The sequence below is a fragment of the Ammospiza caudacuta genome, chromosome 5 (assembly GCF_027887145.1).
Source record: "Ammospiza caudacuta isolate bAmmCau1 chromosome 5, bAmmCau1.pri, whole genome shotgun sequence".
In the NCBI taxonomy this organism is placed as follows: domain Eukaryota; kingdom Metazoa; phylum Chordata; class Aves; order Passeriformes; family Passerellidae; genus Ammospiza; species Ammospiza caudacuta.
The window spans coordinates 67,037,594-67,054,799 of NC_080597.1; the positions used below are offsets into that span (position 1 = coordinate 67,037,594).

At 41.2% G+C, this 17,206-nt stretch overlaps 1 protein-coding gene across 2 annotated transcripts in view; it reads left to right on the top strand.

Moving 5' to 3' along the window:
- The first annotated feature begins 11,071 nt into the window (after positions 1–11,071).
- Positions 11,072–17,206, top strand: part of GNAI1 (G protein subunit alpha i1) — a 33,564-nt gene continuing 27,429 nt past the window's right edge. For both annotated transcript variants that reach the window (XM_058806070.1, XM_058806071.1), the window contains exon 1: positions 11,072–11,497. In XM_058806070.1, coding sequence (XP_058662053.1) covers positions 11,380–11,497 — 118 coding nt within the window. In that variant the 5' untranslated portion in view covers positions 11,072–11,379. The remainder of the gene's footprint in view (positions 11,498–17,206) is intronic.

Genomic DNA, 17,206 nt, shown 5'->3' on the forward strand with positions numbered 1-17,206 from the left:
TTGAAGTCTGAATGTCGTGGAATATTTAGTCAAAACCTTAAACATTTTCATCACAAAAGTAAAAAGATTCAGTTTCGGAAAACAAAATTCAGTAAAATATAAATTGGAATTGCTTTTGTTCCTACATTTTACTTCATAAAGAAGTTAATTGTGTATCTGTTTTCTGTTATTTTTGGTCACACTGACCAGCCTACTGTAGAGTAGGGGATATCTTAGCAGCACTATTGCAATGTTATTACCATATTTTTTAAAAAAATACTTTTTCTATATGTGTAATCTCATTGCTGCTTTTAAAATTGATAATACAATAACATCAGATCTGGTTTTGTAGGAACAGATTCTTGTAGAGATCTATTCTTTATACATTAATTGAAAATACTTCAAAAATGGAAAAGAAATGGAATAGCACAGACTCATGTCAACTTTGTCTTGCAAAACTAAGAGTTGAGCTGGACTTACTCTTATTTTGCTCCAGTATAAAGAGGATGCATAGATCAGTGAGTGAGAAGGCTTATTTAATATGAAGGAAACCTACCAAATAAGTCAGTTTAGAACTTCTGAGAATGATTTGAGAGTCGAGGGGGAGATTGCAAGGTGGGTGTTGGGGGTTGTTTGTGGTTTGATTTTTTTTGTTTGGTTGTTTTGGATTTTTTGGTAAAAATGCAGTTTTATGGATTCCAAATTCTTTTGCTCACTTCCTACAGCACTGATTTGCTTTCACTCTAAGACTGTTCTGGGGGGAAACTTTCACTCTAAGACTGTTCTTGAGGTCTGTTGGGAAACCAGATCTCTGCCGCAGCCCTTCACTCCAGGAAGGCTGCTGTGAGCTGTGGGAACCGAAACCTGAGAACTGCAGCTATTCATTGGCAGAACCATCCTGATCCATCATCAGAGGAACCACTGAGCCCTGCACAGCTGTCTCAGCCAGCCAGTTTCAGAGCCCACAAGGGATGAGTGGGCTTGTGAGCCCCTGGTCCAGGTGGGCCTGTCCATAGCCCGCCTGTGACAGCCTCGGGCAGGGCAGCTCTGCACTCCCGCCACAGAGCACCTGCCATGGTGGCACTGAGCCCTCCCCATGCTCTCCAAGGCTCTCTGGCCTGCAGAGCACGAACCATTCTGAGTGCCAGCACTGTACCTGCTTGTATCTCCATCTGTGACCAGCTCTGGATTGCTCTCTCCCACTCAAACACTCAGTTCCAGCTGGAGCTCACTGATTGTCTGGTTCCCTCAGTTTGCTTCTGACTCCTCTGACCTCAGCTGCAACACTGTGCTTTTATAACATGCCCAAGATCTTTCTTCTGGTCATAATTCTTGTTTGCAGCTTGATCCTGCTAATTTAGGGGGTAGTTGGATGCTTGACTCCCTTGACTCTAATCCCATTTTAAGCTTTTGTAATCAGTGAAGCACCTTGTGAGCAACTTTGCTGATCTGGACTGCCTATCCTTGGACAGAGTGTCTGTCAAGCTCTCATAGTCAGGGCAATGGTCATTCTGCACACAGCATCAGCATTCTCCAGCAACAAACAGTACTCAGCCTTTCCTGTTTAAATTCCTGATAGTTCTTTCTCATCTAAAAACATTTCCTGTTTTTGTTCCCTTAGACAGTTTTATCAATACATAGTTTTCTTAATCTGGGTTCTCCAAATTCTTGCAGCAGAGGCTCACAACTCAGTTTCATAATTCTGCTCAGCCAGGGAAATATCTGGATCTTCCAAATATCCCTCGTGAGAGAAGCCTGACAACAGCATCTATTTTCTTGGGAACAAATCCTAAATGTACTAGCCAGAACTCAACACGATGGAGTAAACTGTGTAGTTTGCCAGATTATTCAATCAGGTGATCTTGTGACAGACCAGGAAGAATTATTTTTGCAAACTGGAGAGAAGAATCTATTTTGTTACACAGAGTTTTTATTTCTAGCTTCTTTTACCACTGTCTCCAACATAGTGTAATGCAAAGCTACAAGCAAGTCTTACAGATATTGTTGATAGTGGTCATCTTTCCTTACAGTAGACCTGGGATTTGGTATTAATAATGTTGACAGTGTTTAGCTAAAGCATTTTCTTTTTGTTTTTAGTAATAATATTTTTAAGACAAAAAAATTCTGAACATATTTTCATGGTTTTTTACAAATAGATGTCATGACAGTTTCACCTTTGCATTTTTATAAAAAAAACACTGTTTGTGTTCTTGATTTTATTTTGTTCACACAATTGACTCTACAAACTTTACTCAAGAAAAGAAAACCTTCTTTCAGGATCCTCTTCTGGCACATGTAGGATTTTTTGTGGGGGTGGAAGGGCGAGATTTAAACAGATAAACAGAGTACTCCAAGGCAAAACTGCTTAGCTTTCAAAGCAAATATATGTTCAAAATGTAATTTATAATCCCAGGCACCATTAGACATAATGTATTATTCAATTGAACACCAAAATAGTACCCAATTCACAATAAAAATTAAAAATTAATAACTTTGTAACCATTGATTTTCTGTATTCTGCATAGATATGAGAAAAGTGAACTACATTCTACTTGAGAAAAAAAAGGCTTCAACAAGCTTTAAGGACACTGGACATGTAAACAAACAATAAAATGAAAAACATTACCCAGGCAACTTCTACTAATTTAAATAAAAGCGAAGCAAATGGCAAAACAAACAAAGGGGCACTGGAATATAACCAAATATGTGCTGGGTTTATGTGTTCCTGTTTGCAAGACAAAGGAAGTTACATTCAAAACCACTATTTCCTGCAATAAGGCTCATACCTGCTTTGCTCTGAGAAATTATTACTTTCACATAAATAAACAAGATGTAACCAGTCGTGTCACTGCATTAGAGAATACCCTGAATATTTATCTAGGTTTTTCTGGTGACATTAAGTGTTCTGCCTTTTTCAGGCCATTTAAGGAAAATTAAATGAGAAAATTACCCAGTCAACAAAACCACAACATTTTGAATGGAAATAAACTTAGATGCTCCTATTTCAAGTTCTAAACTTGAATTGTATCTTTCCTACCAAAAAACTTAGGATCAGATTTTAGATGAAAAATATAGTAACCTTTTTCATTCATCCAGTAAAAACAATGTTTTTGCAACACAGTGTCAGCATAATTTTTTTAACTACAAAACAATTTCGAAAGATGCTGAGGAGTCTGGCTGTAGATCAGGAATGCACTTAAACACATGTGTAACTTGAAGCACTTGAGCAGCTCCAAAAGAGAAATTCTGCTGTATTTACATACAGTAATTGACATAAAGTAATAGTAATAGTCACATTTCCATTGACTCCAGTGTACCCAGAACCACAAGCTTCATTACTTTTAATAAAGTGCCTAAAACTAAGGCTTATTGGTTTATTTAGATTAACTGGTGTAGCTAAGGAAAAAAGAAAAGATTTGGGATACACAAGCCCTTCTTCAAAAGCTGCAGAATTCAGAGGTAATTACAAGCTGAGAGTAAAAGAATCTATAGGTGTAAGTATAACTCTGCACTGAATCTGGGACCTGAGAATGAAGAGGAACATTTTGAAGATTCAGCAAACATATAAACACAAAACCACAGCAAAGGCCTTCCTTCAGACCAGCCTCATGCCTCTGCTCCACAACAATCACGGAAGAAGGCAGGCAGCTTTAGCACTTTATTTCTTCTTCATCTTTTGTAATCAGGAGAATCTTTTAGAGTTATAAAACAAAAATCCCAAGGTCTAGTGTTAGGGTGTCTGTCATCATGCCTAGGAAGGAGGACAAACCCACTTTGATAAATATTTTACTTGGTATTTATAAATTAGCACTCACAGTTGTTCAGCATTCTAAAATGGAAAGACTACTGCCATAGCCCACACATAAAGAGTTGCAAAAGTAAAAAGGACTACTTAATAAAAAAGTACTTCTCATTTCCATGTAAATATTGTTCAACTTTCATTTGAAACAAAATAAATAACATTTAATGGATAACATGGTCAAAATCTACTCTTTTTAATCAATACACTTTACCTACAAATTATTTTAAAATTGCAATTATTGAAAAACTCTGAATTTCTGTAAATAATCAGTCCTATTCTTTGGTTTGTTAATATGCTTTGTCAGCAAAATCATTGCTGGATTTATACTATAACTGGAATTATATGCTTGTATTAATACATTATAGAATTAATTTATTATAATAAGTAATATTTTCATATGCAGCAAAACCAACTATTCAAGGTATCTACTGATATGAGCTACCTTTCAGAGCCTGTGTGAAGACACTTAGATATGACAGTCAAAAAGTTGCTTTATTGTCTTATAGTTATGTTGGGCTTATGTGAGATAAAAATTGACCATTCCTGCAGCAATTTTCCTGAATTTCCCATTAAGTGTAACTTCTTATGCAATCGTTTCATTTATTGTACTTTTATGAATCTTGAATAAATATACATCATTGTAAAGTCATTTCAAAAGACACCAATTTATGAAGACTTAGCATTGTAACAGGAAATATTATACTGGTTTATAGTTTTGCTTATATATGATGATGTTTACCTCCTACAATTCAAAATTGATACAGGCACTATAAAAAAGAGTCTACAGGAGAGTTAAATGATTTCCACTTTATGATTTTAATTTTTGCTGGTGTGACAATTGCACATGAATGTACATATTTATGTATCCAATTTTTATTAACATGCAATAACATTTACAAATACAACATTAGTGTTTCAGTGGTGTTTCAAGTTAACTGGGAAATAATTTCAATTTACTAATACAAACAAAGGAATAAAACATAACATAACTACCCAGACTGCATCCCAAAAAGCCATGTATTTCTTAATATTACAGGTTTACATGATTTTTTGTGTTTTAATTTATGTACAATCCATTTCTGCTATGGATGTACTAAAGACATTATGTCCTGAAATTTTAATTCTGGATTTTTTTGCTGGACTTTTAGCACTCTGGAAACAAATGAAACAAATGTCTATCTGTGTGTGTGTGTGTGTGTGTGTGTGTGTGTGTATCTTTCTCTTATAGATTAATACAATCTTCATTAATAAAGTGCTCGTGTTTTCAAGGAGTTTTTCCTTTGTTTATTTATACTATGAAATCTGTACCATGATTAGTTTATTTGCAGGTCAGGGGTAGAAGAGACAGTAGGTTATGTAGCTTCTTCTGCTGTAACTACTCAGAATTAAATCTAACACGGCACTATTTCAAAAACATGCCAACTGCACAAAAAGAAATCTCCTTTGCTGAACATTTACTCCTGTTTCTATCATATTCTAGGAAAGGACCTATCTACAGTGTTTTGAACATTGAAATCATCCACTTAGATATTTGCACAATTCATTAGGAACCTGGTCTCTTGGAAAGATTAACATAAAACGAATGAAGTGTCAAATTCCCCTCTTCCCCATTCTCAGCCTTCTCCTAGCAAAATACATGCAGTTCACCTCCAAGGACCTCTGCATTACACAGTGTGCATACACAAAGCTGATTTTCTTCCCACATCATTGTAATTACACTGCCTTCATTAAAATTAACAGAATTCTCACTGTTTATTTCAAGGCAACAGTAGCACTAGGGTGTGCACAGCACTCGCTGGCATACACAGCACATATCTCCTCTCTCTGCCAGCAGCACCTCCTGCACTCAATATACACCTTGGAATCTTCCAAGGTGCTGACAATAATTATTTGCATCCATATTAACAAGCACACTTTAGATGTTAGCATGCTACTGAGCTACAGCTTAATCAATTCAGTGTTGTTCATCTGCAGTGTCGGGAAATTTTAAAGCCAAACTTGTTTTGTGGTTCCAAGAAAAATTTCATATTGAATTAAGAATATAAAATCTCTTAGTCAGAAAGGCCCTTCACAGAGGTGTTGCATGAGCTCTGCCCTGTCATTAGTGACATTGCTGAACAGGGACATTATCCTAGCTAATTAATATCTAAAGTATCCACTATCCATTAATTAATCACAGTAACGTGAGAGAAGAATCAGCGTTGTGTATGCATACAGTGTAATCCAGAGGTTCTTGAAGGTGCAAGCACTTTGCCAGAAGACTCAGCAATGGGGCAGAGGGGTCTTTGACATTTAATTCACATGGAGGATTTGTATTTGCTGTTTAATTATTTTCTCATCTGTTTAAGTTTCAAATGGTGTAATAGAGCTGTTGTTTTATATTCAGAAAGCCAGCTGTGTCCTGGGCAGCATCTGGAGCACCGTGGGGAGCAGGTCAGGAGGGGATTCTGACCTGAGAATCTGCATCCAGGTCTGGGGTCCCCAGCACAGGGAGACCAAGGGACCTGTTGGATCAATTTCAGAGGGATACCAAGTTGACTGGATAGATGGAGCACTGCTTCTGTGAGGAAAGGCTGAGAGAAGGTGGACTACAAGCACTTTGCCAGAAGACTCAGCAATGGGGCACAGGGGTCTTTGGCATTTAATTCACGTGGAGGGTTTGTATTTGCTGTTTAATTATTTTCTCATCTGTTTAAGTTTCAAATGGTGTAATAGAGCTGTTGTTTTATATTCAGAAAGCCAGCTGTGTCCTGGCAGCATCTGGAGCATAGGCAGCAGGTCAGGAGGGGATTCTGCCCCATGGTGAGCACTGCATCCAGGTCTGGGCTCCCCTGCACAGGGAGACCAAGGGACCTCTTGGGTCAATTTCAGAGGGATACCAAGCTGATTGGATACATGGAGCACTGCTCCTACGAGGAAAGGTTGAGAACTGTGTTTGTTAAGCCTGGAAAAGAACAGGCTTTGGGGTGAGCTCATTGTGGACTCAGTACCTGAAGGGAGCCTGCAAGCAAGACAGAGAGGGACTTTCCTCCAGAGCATGCAGTGACAGGACAAGGGTGAATGGATTCCAGCTGACAGACAGTAGGTTTAGATTAGATGTCAGGAAGAAATTCTTTACTGTGAGGGTGGTGAAGCACTGGAACAACATGCCCAGGGAAGCTGTGGATGCCCATCCCTGGAAGTGTTCAGGGTCAGGCTGGATGGGGCTTTGAGCAGCCTGGCCTAGTGGAAGATGTCCCTGCCCATGGCAGAAGGGTTGGAATGAGCACTATGGAAGAAGATACCTTGAATGTTCTACTTTGGGAACATTTTATTTTCTCAGCACAAAAAGAAATTAAATAACTTAAGTAAAAAATATTGTAGTTCAGGTATTGAGATATAATTATGCATATAGTTGCATGCTTTATTCAGAAAGCATTTTACCTTGCTTTATTTATTTTTTCAAAGGAAGAAATTCAAATTCTTGCCCACTTTCCTCTATTTCTTTTGTAACAGCTGTATTCAATTTCTCATATATGTTTTTGTGTACTGTGTCTGGTTAAAGACAAGAGCAAAGGATGATTAAATCAGATAATTTAAATTAAAATCTGAAAAACAGCAAAATAGAAGGCTGAAGGCTGATCATTATCCCCATAAAACACTGTGCATTCCATACCAAACACAAGAAATTTATCTATTAAGCCCATGCAGCAAGCAGCTAAAGATAATCTTACAGAAAAATGAGCCCAGGAGCTGGTGATGCAGACTCAAAAGGAGGTCATATCAAACAACAGCTATTTGTTGTTAAACCAAGCAAAACAACAAAATCTCTTGAAATAATCGCCTCTCAGGAATGAGGCCATGAAACACACAGCTCCTGAGCAATCTCCCAACTTGTTAGAAGAAAGAAAAAGCTGTACAGTTCTAACTGCAGGGGTGAAATACACAGTCTCACATAACCACACTGCTGTGAGGCAATGCTGATCCATCAGTTAGAGCTTACACATTCCCTGTGTTTTCAAATAACACATAGGGACCATTGGTGTACTGTCCAAATACAGGCTGCATTTATCTACTTAACTATAGTTTCTCTCACTATGGAGTAGATTATTTTATCTAAGAAGAAAATACTTTCAGACATCAGGTTCAGATCTGTGGTAGCTCCAGGTAGTGACTCAGGCCTACACTGCTGCACAGCACCATGTAAGACACTATTTGTTACAAAGCACTGCACTGACAACCTTTGTTCTCAATATTGGGAGTTTCCTGGCCACAACAGAGTTAGCACAATCATTCCTCAGCCCTCTTGAGCACTGTAAAAAGAGTTTCTGTCATTCCATGATCCTGAGAGCTGCTATGTGTGTGAAGTAACACTAGAATACAATAATTTATCCCCTGCACCATCATTGCATAAGTAGAACTAAACAACTGACATTGCTGAACACTGTTGAAAAGATCTCTTATAGTTTCAAAGAAGACTGCACAAGGAAATAATATTAGTGAACCTGTGCCATGTAGTACTTCCACTTCTGAAAAATTAAAAATTGATACCAACTGGCTTCAAATTTTTAAAGGAATGCACATTAGAATGCTCAGGAGTTGCCCTGGTTTTTGTAATATTGTCCATGTACAACCAGGCACAATTTATCCACAGGGTTGTAATAGGAAAAGGTAGTAGAAAAGTCCTAATTATGAAATAAAGTGGGCTTGGGTTAAATAGAACTAAGAAGTCAATCTTTAAGACTAAGCTATATGTGCAAAAGAGGAGATACTATCCAGTTCTGTTTTCCAGATACAGGGTGATAAAAAGAAAAGGAACTTGGGTCTGTTTCATGCTTTTTGCCAATGAATGTAGTGACAGTGTTAAAGGGGAAAAAGGACAGAGAGAACACCCTCACAAATACTCTAGGCCAAAAGCATAGAAATGTATGCTCTATGCACATGATTAAATGAAACAAAATCCATGCAAAGTTGAGGTGTCCTACTTGTAATATCTCCATTTCTGTAACATCTGCCACTCTTATTATCACATTATTTCCACCTACCATAATCTCTGTTTACAACTTTCTTATCCCTTAATCTGTACTTTCACTTACAAATACCCTAACCACGTGTTGTTTATCTCAGAAATCATTCTTTAGCCTTGATTTCCAAATCAGAAAAGTATCCCTAAGCTTATTAATTTTCATCTCCAGTGACTCTGTTCTTTCCTGAGCAGCAGTTGACATTGCTCCCTCTACCACAGGAGAGTCCAGGAACCCTAAAACAAGACTAGGCTTCCATATGTGAGATGAGCTGTTTTGTAAAAGTTTTTATCCCACACAGTACCAGGGTGGAAGCCTGTCCTAGAAAACACAAAATAAACTAAGCACCTGAACAACTCAGGAGGGCAGAGAAGCAACAAACACCTCTCAGGTGCCCTGGCATTCTCCATAGCAGCAGGACAATGAAGATGGCCAAATAAAATGTCAGAGGTCTTACAAAGTCTTGAGAACCAATGTACTTTGGGGTTTCTTTAAGAAAGAATTCTGTACCATCCTTTGCTAGGGCTGAGAGCATGCCTACCAATCAGAAGATGTGAAAAATATTTAAGTTATAGTTGATCCCTGCAAAGAAGAAAAACCAACACATCCAATCAAAGTAAAACATTTGATACGCTTTTCCATTGAGTATTACAGGAAAAACATCTTTTTAATTTGCTATGTATAGTAATAGCTGAGTCTGACTTAAAGTCTTTGCACTCTAATGCTAAAACACCTTCTGTGCTGTAAAGTGCTGCTCTTTTTGAGCTCATTCTGGGGGCAGAAGTTCTTGAGATTCTATAGAAACAAAAAAATCCTAAGGACTCACTAGAACGTTGAATTTTACTTTAACAGATTTGCCTTGTAGGCTTTTGCGCCTTACGTTTTGACTGAAGTTTTTCCCGAGATTCACAAAGTTTTATCAGTTGTGCACAGTTCTATCCACAAATTTCAGTGCAATCAGTGCTTCGCCCTATCAGTGCTGACCATACGGGGTTGTGGGTCCCAGTCACACTGCAGCTCAGCTGGATTATCCCGAGGTCCCTTCAACCCCATTTGTTCCGTGATCCTATTATCGGGTAACGGGATCTCTCTTTTGCAATCCAAGTGCAACATGTGCGTGCTGGGGAAAGACTTGTAAACATTGCATAGTTTCCTTAGAGCTTTTATAATAAACAGCAAAACAAGTCACAAAACAGCCTCTGACAGGTCACAGATGTGCAGACAGCCCCATGCCAGGGCTCTGAGACAGGGCAGAGAATCACGGAGTGGGTCAGGTTGGAGGGGACCATAGTGGGGCATCTGTGCCAACCTCCCTGCCCCAGCAGGGCCATCCCAGAGCACATGGCCCGGGACTGCATCCAAATTATTGGAGTATCTCCAGCGGGAAAGGCTCCACAGCCCCCCTGGGCAACCCGTCCCAGTGCTCGGGCACTGCACAGCGAAGCTCTCTCACATGTTCGGGTACAACCATGTGTGCACTAATTTCCCTGTTAGCTCTCGTCCTACTGCTTGGTACCGCCGGGAACAGCCCTGTTCCAGGGTCCTGGCACCCCCTCCCCCATTTAAACACTTATATACACGGATGAAGGAAGGTCCATCAAAAAAGAGCGGGATGCGCAGCTCTGAGTCGTGAGGTGGGACGGTTCCTTTGGCTTTGGATTCGTGAGGTAAAGTACAGTTGACAGATCAGCCCAGGTAAGAGTCAGCCCTACTACTGCCCCTCCTGAAGGCCGACTGCCAGCCCCCAGCGGCGGCGGGGCTGCACCCCGAGAGGCTTCCCTGGCTTCCGGCAGCGGAAACAGCGGGACAGCGGGACAGGGCGGGACAGGGGGACGAGGAGCTCTGCTCCAGCACCCCCCCGGAGTACCCCACTGGCACGGCCCGGCCCGGCGCTCCCCCGCCCCGCCGAGCAATGGAACCTCCCGCGCGCGAGCAGTTTAAATTCGAGCCCCTCCCAGGGAAATGCCTGGGGCTCGCGCGCGGGGGCGTCCCGTTCCGCTCCCGCTGTGCTTCTACTTCTAGCCCCGTTCCCGTTCCGCTCCCGCTGTGTCCCCGCTCCCAGCCCCGTTCCGCTCCCGCTGCGCTCTTCCCCATCCCGCCCCCCGCCCCAAAACGCCTGGGCATCGCCGTGCGCACGCGCGGCCGCGCCCGCCGCTCTTCCCGCCGTGCACGCGCGCCCCTCCTCTCTCTCTCTCGCTCCCCTCCCGGCGTGGGCGGTGCGCGCGCGGTCGCGCGCCTCCGGCGGGGCGGGGGCGGTGCCGCGCGCGCAGCAGCCTCAGGGCCGGCGGCGGGAGCGGCGGCCCCGGTGCGCGGCCTCGGTCCGCCCGTCCGCAGCCCCGCTCTCCCCGCTCCGCGCTGCCCCGGCCGAGCCTCCCCACGCCCCCCCGGGCTCGCTGCCTCCCCTCTTGGCCGTGAGCCGAGCCCGGCGCGCCGTACCCTCGACGCCGCTGCGCCCCAGGTGAGGGAGCGGGGGAAGGAAGGAGAGAGCGAGCGGGGAGCACTCGCTCCTTCTCCCTCCTCAGCGCCTCCCCGCCGCCGAGCCCCGCCGCTCCCTGCTTCACTTCTCGCGGCGGAGCCAAACAGCCCCTTGCCAAGATGGGCTGCACGCTGAGCGCCGAGGACAAGGCGGCGGTGGAGAGGAGCAAGATGATCGACAGGAACCTGCGGGAGGACGGCGAGAAGGCGGCCAGGGAAGTGAAGCTGCTCCTCTTAGGTAAGGGATGCCGTGAGGGGAGGCTCCTCTTGAGGCAGCCGCTCTCCGAAGCTCCCTCGCCCACCGAGGGTGGTAAGAGTTTTACAGCAGCCCTCCGGGCTGGGCGGGGGGCGTGCTGCCCTCGGAGCCCGGGGTATCGCTCGGGGCCCCTCGGAAGTTGTGGGGTCGCGGGAGGCGCTGCAGCCGCTTGGAGCAGGTGGGCGCCTCGGCCGCCTGGAGGGAGGATCGGAGGCAGCGCCCCGGGAAGCGGCACGGCGTGGGCTGTCCGGGCCCTGGCTCCTATCGCAAAGGGATAACGCCTGGAACTGGATTCTCTGTTCCCCTTTTGAAAGGAAGGAAACGTTACCTTGGGGGGATATTTACTCTTAATATTTCTTGTAGACCCGAGCAACTCCTAAACTGTTGCTGCGAGAGTAAAGTATAGAAAAGTGTCAAAAGAACAAAAGGCAGAGCACCATTTAGCTTTTGAGTGGTTTTTTGGTGTTTTTTTTTTTTTATTTTGTGGAACTTGCTTGTGTTTCTGGGATCTTACGGCGGGAAGTACCACCTTGGTGGACTTACTACATGGGTAACATAATGACTTATAGCGTGCCATGGTGTATTCTTCGGTTTTGCTCACAAGTACTTAAAGCTTACCTTTTTGTGTGTTTTAAGATGTACTTTGTGTGTGAAGATAAGGTTATTTTTAGAATTGCAAGAAAAAAGGAAGTACATTTGAGTACGTAGAGTACATTTGTTCAGGACTAAAACTACTGTAGGCTGGGGACAGTTGAATACTGCAAGATTTGCATTGAATTAATGTTGTGGGAAGTTTCGCAGTATATTCTGTGTAGCTACACCAGACTGGGTCTAATAGCGAATTAAAATAGCTGTTGAGTTGCCGCTCCCCTCTCAGGGGTGATGTTTCAGGCAAAGTTTTTAAATGATGCCCAATATCTCACTCCCCTCGACATTGATTTTGCTCTCCTGTAGAGCTCTATTCACTACAAACGTAGTAGACCACTTAAATAACTTTCTGTTGCTAAATTCTAAGATGGCTCCAGAAAAGGACAAAAGACAGAGCGAATTGTATTGTAGATGAAGAAATGAAACAAACCTAGAATGGGAAAAACAAAGATCCTAAAATGCTTTTCTAGGTTTAAAATTTAACTTGTGAAATAAGCCAGAAACAAAAGCCGGAATTGTTCTCCAGGAAATGGAAGTGGAAGCCTATTGGTGGAAACCTGTATCTGCCAGGTTTTGGGCTGGTACTGTGCCTAGTCCTGAACACCTTTGGAATCCTCAGCTTGTTGTATGGAAAGGTTTTCCTGTGTGTGATAATAGCAATACTGCAGATGTTCCTGCCTTTTTAAAAAGTGGCAATATAACACTTTGTGTCATCTGGCATTTGAAATTAATTTTCAGGTTTTTTGGTGTTCTCTATGGAACTTTTAGTACATGTAGTTTGGTACTTGTTTTCCTATTTTTCTTTTTAATTCTTGGGTACAGATGACGTCTGTTTAAAGATGCTTTAAACTTAAGAATGGATTTTGTCACTATTTTAATGCTCTTATGTACTAAGTCCTATGTTATGAGCTTAAATTTTATAAATTCTCTGTTTCTAAGGCTGGAAAGCCTCTCTGCTGGGCTCCCATGAGATCTGAGGACATGGAACAAATGGTCAAATGCATGTGGGTTCCCAGGGTGTTGTGAGCAGCAGCTCTCTTGGGTCAGCGTTTCCCTCTCCCCTGCTAAAATGAGGTGTGAAGGCAGCCTGGCTTCTGCTGGGACCAGCGCTGGCATGATTGTTTAAACAATGGTTACCTAAATGTTCAGTGAACTCTGGATGAGGTTTTTGCATACACCCATGGATGCTCATATGTATTTCACGTGTTTTGGAGATAAAGCATTTTCCCTTCCTCTTCCTTGCAAGTCTGTCAGGTGTCTTGAATGTGAAGTGAAGGCTTTATCTGGTGGCAAAAGTATTTAAAGTTATTTCCACTAGAGTCACTTTCTTCTCACCACTCACTTTCCCAGTTGCTTGTTCAGCCCACACGTCAGAGTTTATCATCTACTCAGTTGTACTCCTGCATCTATTTATGGGTTTGTTCTGCTAAAAAGACACTGAAGGAAAAGGAAAAGTAAAAATTGTGGTCTGCTGCCAGAAAAATGCAATGTGCAAGTGGCATCTGAGACACCTTGTATATGTAGAAAAAGGTCATGTGGCTGTACACCTATTATTATTATAATTGACCCATTAAATTGGATTTATTCCAGCATATATAAATTTTTTTTTTGCATGGTGATTAGAGAATCCTGCTGAAGTTTGAGCTAGAACGCTCAGTTGAGGGAAGATGTGTTCATAAAATCAATCAATTTCTAGACTGGAAATTTAATTTATTCCATCATATGATTTTCTAATTTTTTTTTTTCTAAAGCAGGATATTGCAGGGATTTAATTGAGAGAGATGTGGCATTGCTGTACCTGAACCATCACTGTGAACAATATCACTGATGCATGTTAGATATATATTTTGTTTTCTTGTCTCTAGGAATAAGCAGATATATTGAATGTGCACAAAATACTGTTGAACTGGATTGTCTTCCTTCTTTTGTCCTATCTATAAATTGATTCATCACTTCATAAAATTTTCAGTGCTGCTATTAGGAATAAAAATGCTGGATTCCAAGCATTATCCATGTATAGTTATTTGAACCTTGTAATTCTGTGCACTTCAATGTGCTATCCCAACAGCAGGAGAGCCTTTCCTGGAAAATTTCTGAGACCCATCGTTCTTAGAAATAAGCTGAACTTGATCTTGTAGTTGGTAAGCCAGATGGAAAATGCTTGTTTATACATGGGATTCGATGATTTTATCTTTTAAAACCATTACATAAACAAGCTTATTTACTTTAATACTATTTTCAATCAATGTGTAACTTAAGTTTCATGAGAACTGAACAAAAAATATAAGTGCAATATAATATATGACCAACACTAAAAGTTCAACATACTAAAGTGTATACTTAACTTTTTGTTAAGCAGTTTATTTGTGACAAATTGACAGTTCCAAAACTTGTGTCCTAATTGAAGTAATATTTTCTTTTTTTCTATTTTATTAACAGATAAACTCATATACTTAGTGTAAGATTTCTGAAAAGCAGTTTATATTTTGGCTGTCTTCCAGACAAAGTAGTAGATCCAAGTTGTTTTTTTTCTTCCATGGTTCCTCATCTTAACTTTTAATATTCAGCAAATAAAAATTGTAGTGATGCTTGCAGAATGAATGTAATTCTCATGTTGGGAGGTGGTGATTCTGAGTGACCAGTCCGTGGGCTGCATTAATGGACATGTGATCCTGGTCAGGTGTGCATCCCCAAGCACATTTCTGTGGAATTAGCTAGAGCACATAAGACTGAGTTTGTGCCAACTGCAGGAGAACAGGCAGTCCTCATTTAGTGGAATGCCTTCTGGTGTGAGGTTAAACTCATCAGGTTTTATGAATACATTCAAACTGGCACCATGACTTTATAGGATTAGCACTTTGTCTTTGGAATTATCACATCCTTCACCAAGCTTAGCAAATTGGTGTTTAGGTTCTTTTATCTTGGATGAAACAGGCAATAGACATGTCCTAAACATTCTTTAGGAGCAGCTCCTGGGCTCCAGGAAGTCACAGGCCATGTGTTTGACAGCTGCCATTGTGTGTCTCCTTTCTGGATAATCACAGCTGTAGATGTGAGTTCAGTGGATACCTTTGTGCTCCTGACTAGCAGAGCCACTTTCTGTTCCTGAATAGATCCTTGTGATTCATACTGGAACGTGTGCATGTCATGTTCTTAAAGATAAGTGACATTTAGCAGGCAGTGCTGCATTTAATCTTTTCCATTGCAGCTTCCTGTTCCTTAAGATGGTAACTAGAACAATTCTATTTAATTGTTTTTCTAGTTCTTCACATCTCAGGCATCTTTTTCTGTCTGCTTTTCTTTTGTTCCAGACCTGCGTCTTTGTCTGCTCAGCCAAACTGACTCCTGCTGCATACTCATCTTTTCAGCAGCATCATCCTCACAGTGCTTGGCAGTACCTGGCTTCTTCCACATTGCACTGAAAAAATACATTTATGCTGCTTGTACCATTGCTTCTTTTGCCTTTCCTCCAGAATATTCTTTGTCTCCACACTTGCAGACAAGAAAGACTTTAGGAGTCTGAACTTAGGAGAGCTCTCAGAAAAGCTTTTTTCTCACAAGTATGGCAGATTTCAGAGTTGTTGACCTTATCTTCATAAATTATGCCAGCCTAGTCTAAAACCATTCTACCAAACTATTTCCTGTCGTGCCTTCAGAGACAGCCATCTACAGATGCTTACAAAGTTCACCTCTTATTTACAGCTGATTTCTGATACCTAAAAGAAGTGTTTAATGTTTGGGTTTGGTTGGTTGCTGTTGGTCTTGTCTGTGTCACTGTGAGCACCCCTGCCCCCCATTCCTGCCTGTCTCCTTAGATTTAGCAGGAGTTCTGAACTAGGGGTTCTCTTGCATTTTATTTGGGTTCTCTTGCATTTTATTATATTATGGTGCAGTTGGACTCTGCCAATCAGGACGTTGCTTGTGTGGAGTGACTTGATTCTCACAGTGTAATAATCCCCCTTGCCTTTGTGAGAGGAGACTCAGGGCTGTGCAGTAAGCATACTCATACTTGAGTTGTGGTTGTGTTTGTACTGCTGCAGCGTGAGTTCTTTTGTGCTTGTCTCAGTCTATTTGAATGTTGGTGTAAAAGTTCACATCATCATATTGGTCTTTAATGTGTGCATAGACTTCAGTATAAATTATCTTTAGTGATATCAGGTCTTCTGTTGCATTATTGTATTTCCTCTTTTTGGAAGTTACTTTATAAAGTCACTATGATTATATCATGATGTGAGTTCTTTAGCATTCTTAAGACAAAATTTACTTTAGTGCCTATTGTTTTAGAAAGAGTTAAAGAGGAACTGTCCATTATGTGCTTTGTTATGGTACTAGTAACAGTGACTTTACTTTTATAAAATTTTGATTTTAAAAGTCTAGTCATGTATACATAACATTAGTTGTATTATAGGAAGTATTAAGGATTTTAAAAATATTTTAAGAGTTAGAAAACATTTTAAGCTTGAGAAATGGGGTTTTTTTGAACTTTTCATTCAAAAACAGGATAAAGCTGCTGCTGTGTTCCTTCTGAATTAGAGGCTCTAGTAAGGTGCTTTTGGTAAGCTGTCCACTCCCAGCAGCAGTGCTACCTCAAGATCACTCATAAATTTTGTAAGAAACTATGATGTAATTAGTGTCTTCTTACTTTTTCTCTGCAGCACAGTTTATTGTATCATCATTGTTGTATATGACAGTTTATTCTGTCCTATGTATTATATTCCCAAAGTTGTTGTGGATTTCAGCTAGCTTCTTTTTGTGAAGTTAATTTTAACTCCCATCAGAACCAGACTTTGCAGCGCAGCTCCTGCATGGTTGTGTTGGCACAACTTGAACTTGGGGCTCTGTGCTATAGTTAGGCTGCAGTGATTTAAATACTCATATTGCCAAAGTGGGTTCTTTTGCTGCCACATTTAACCTTTTAGTTGTTTTGATCCTCTGAGAAGGAATAATTGAGTAGCCAACATATAAATCTGGCTAAATAATTTGAAACCAAGCCACGAGTCTGGCTCAGAGGGCATAAAATTCTGAAGTCAGTTTTGCTGTCTA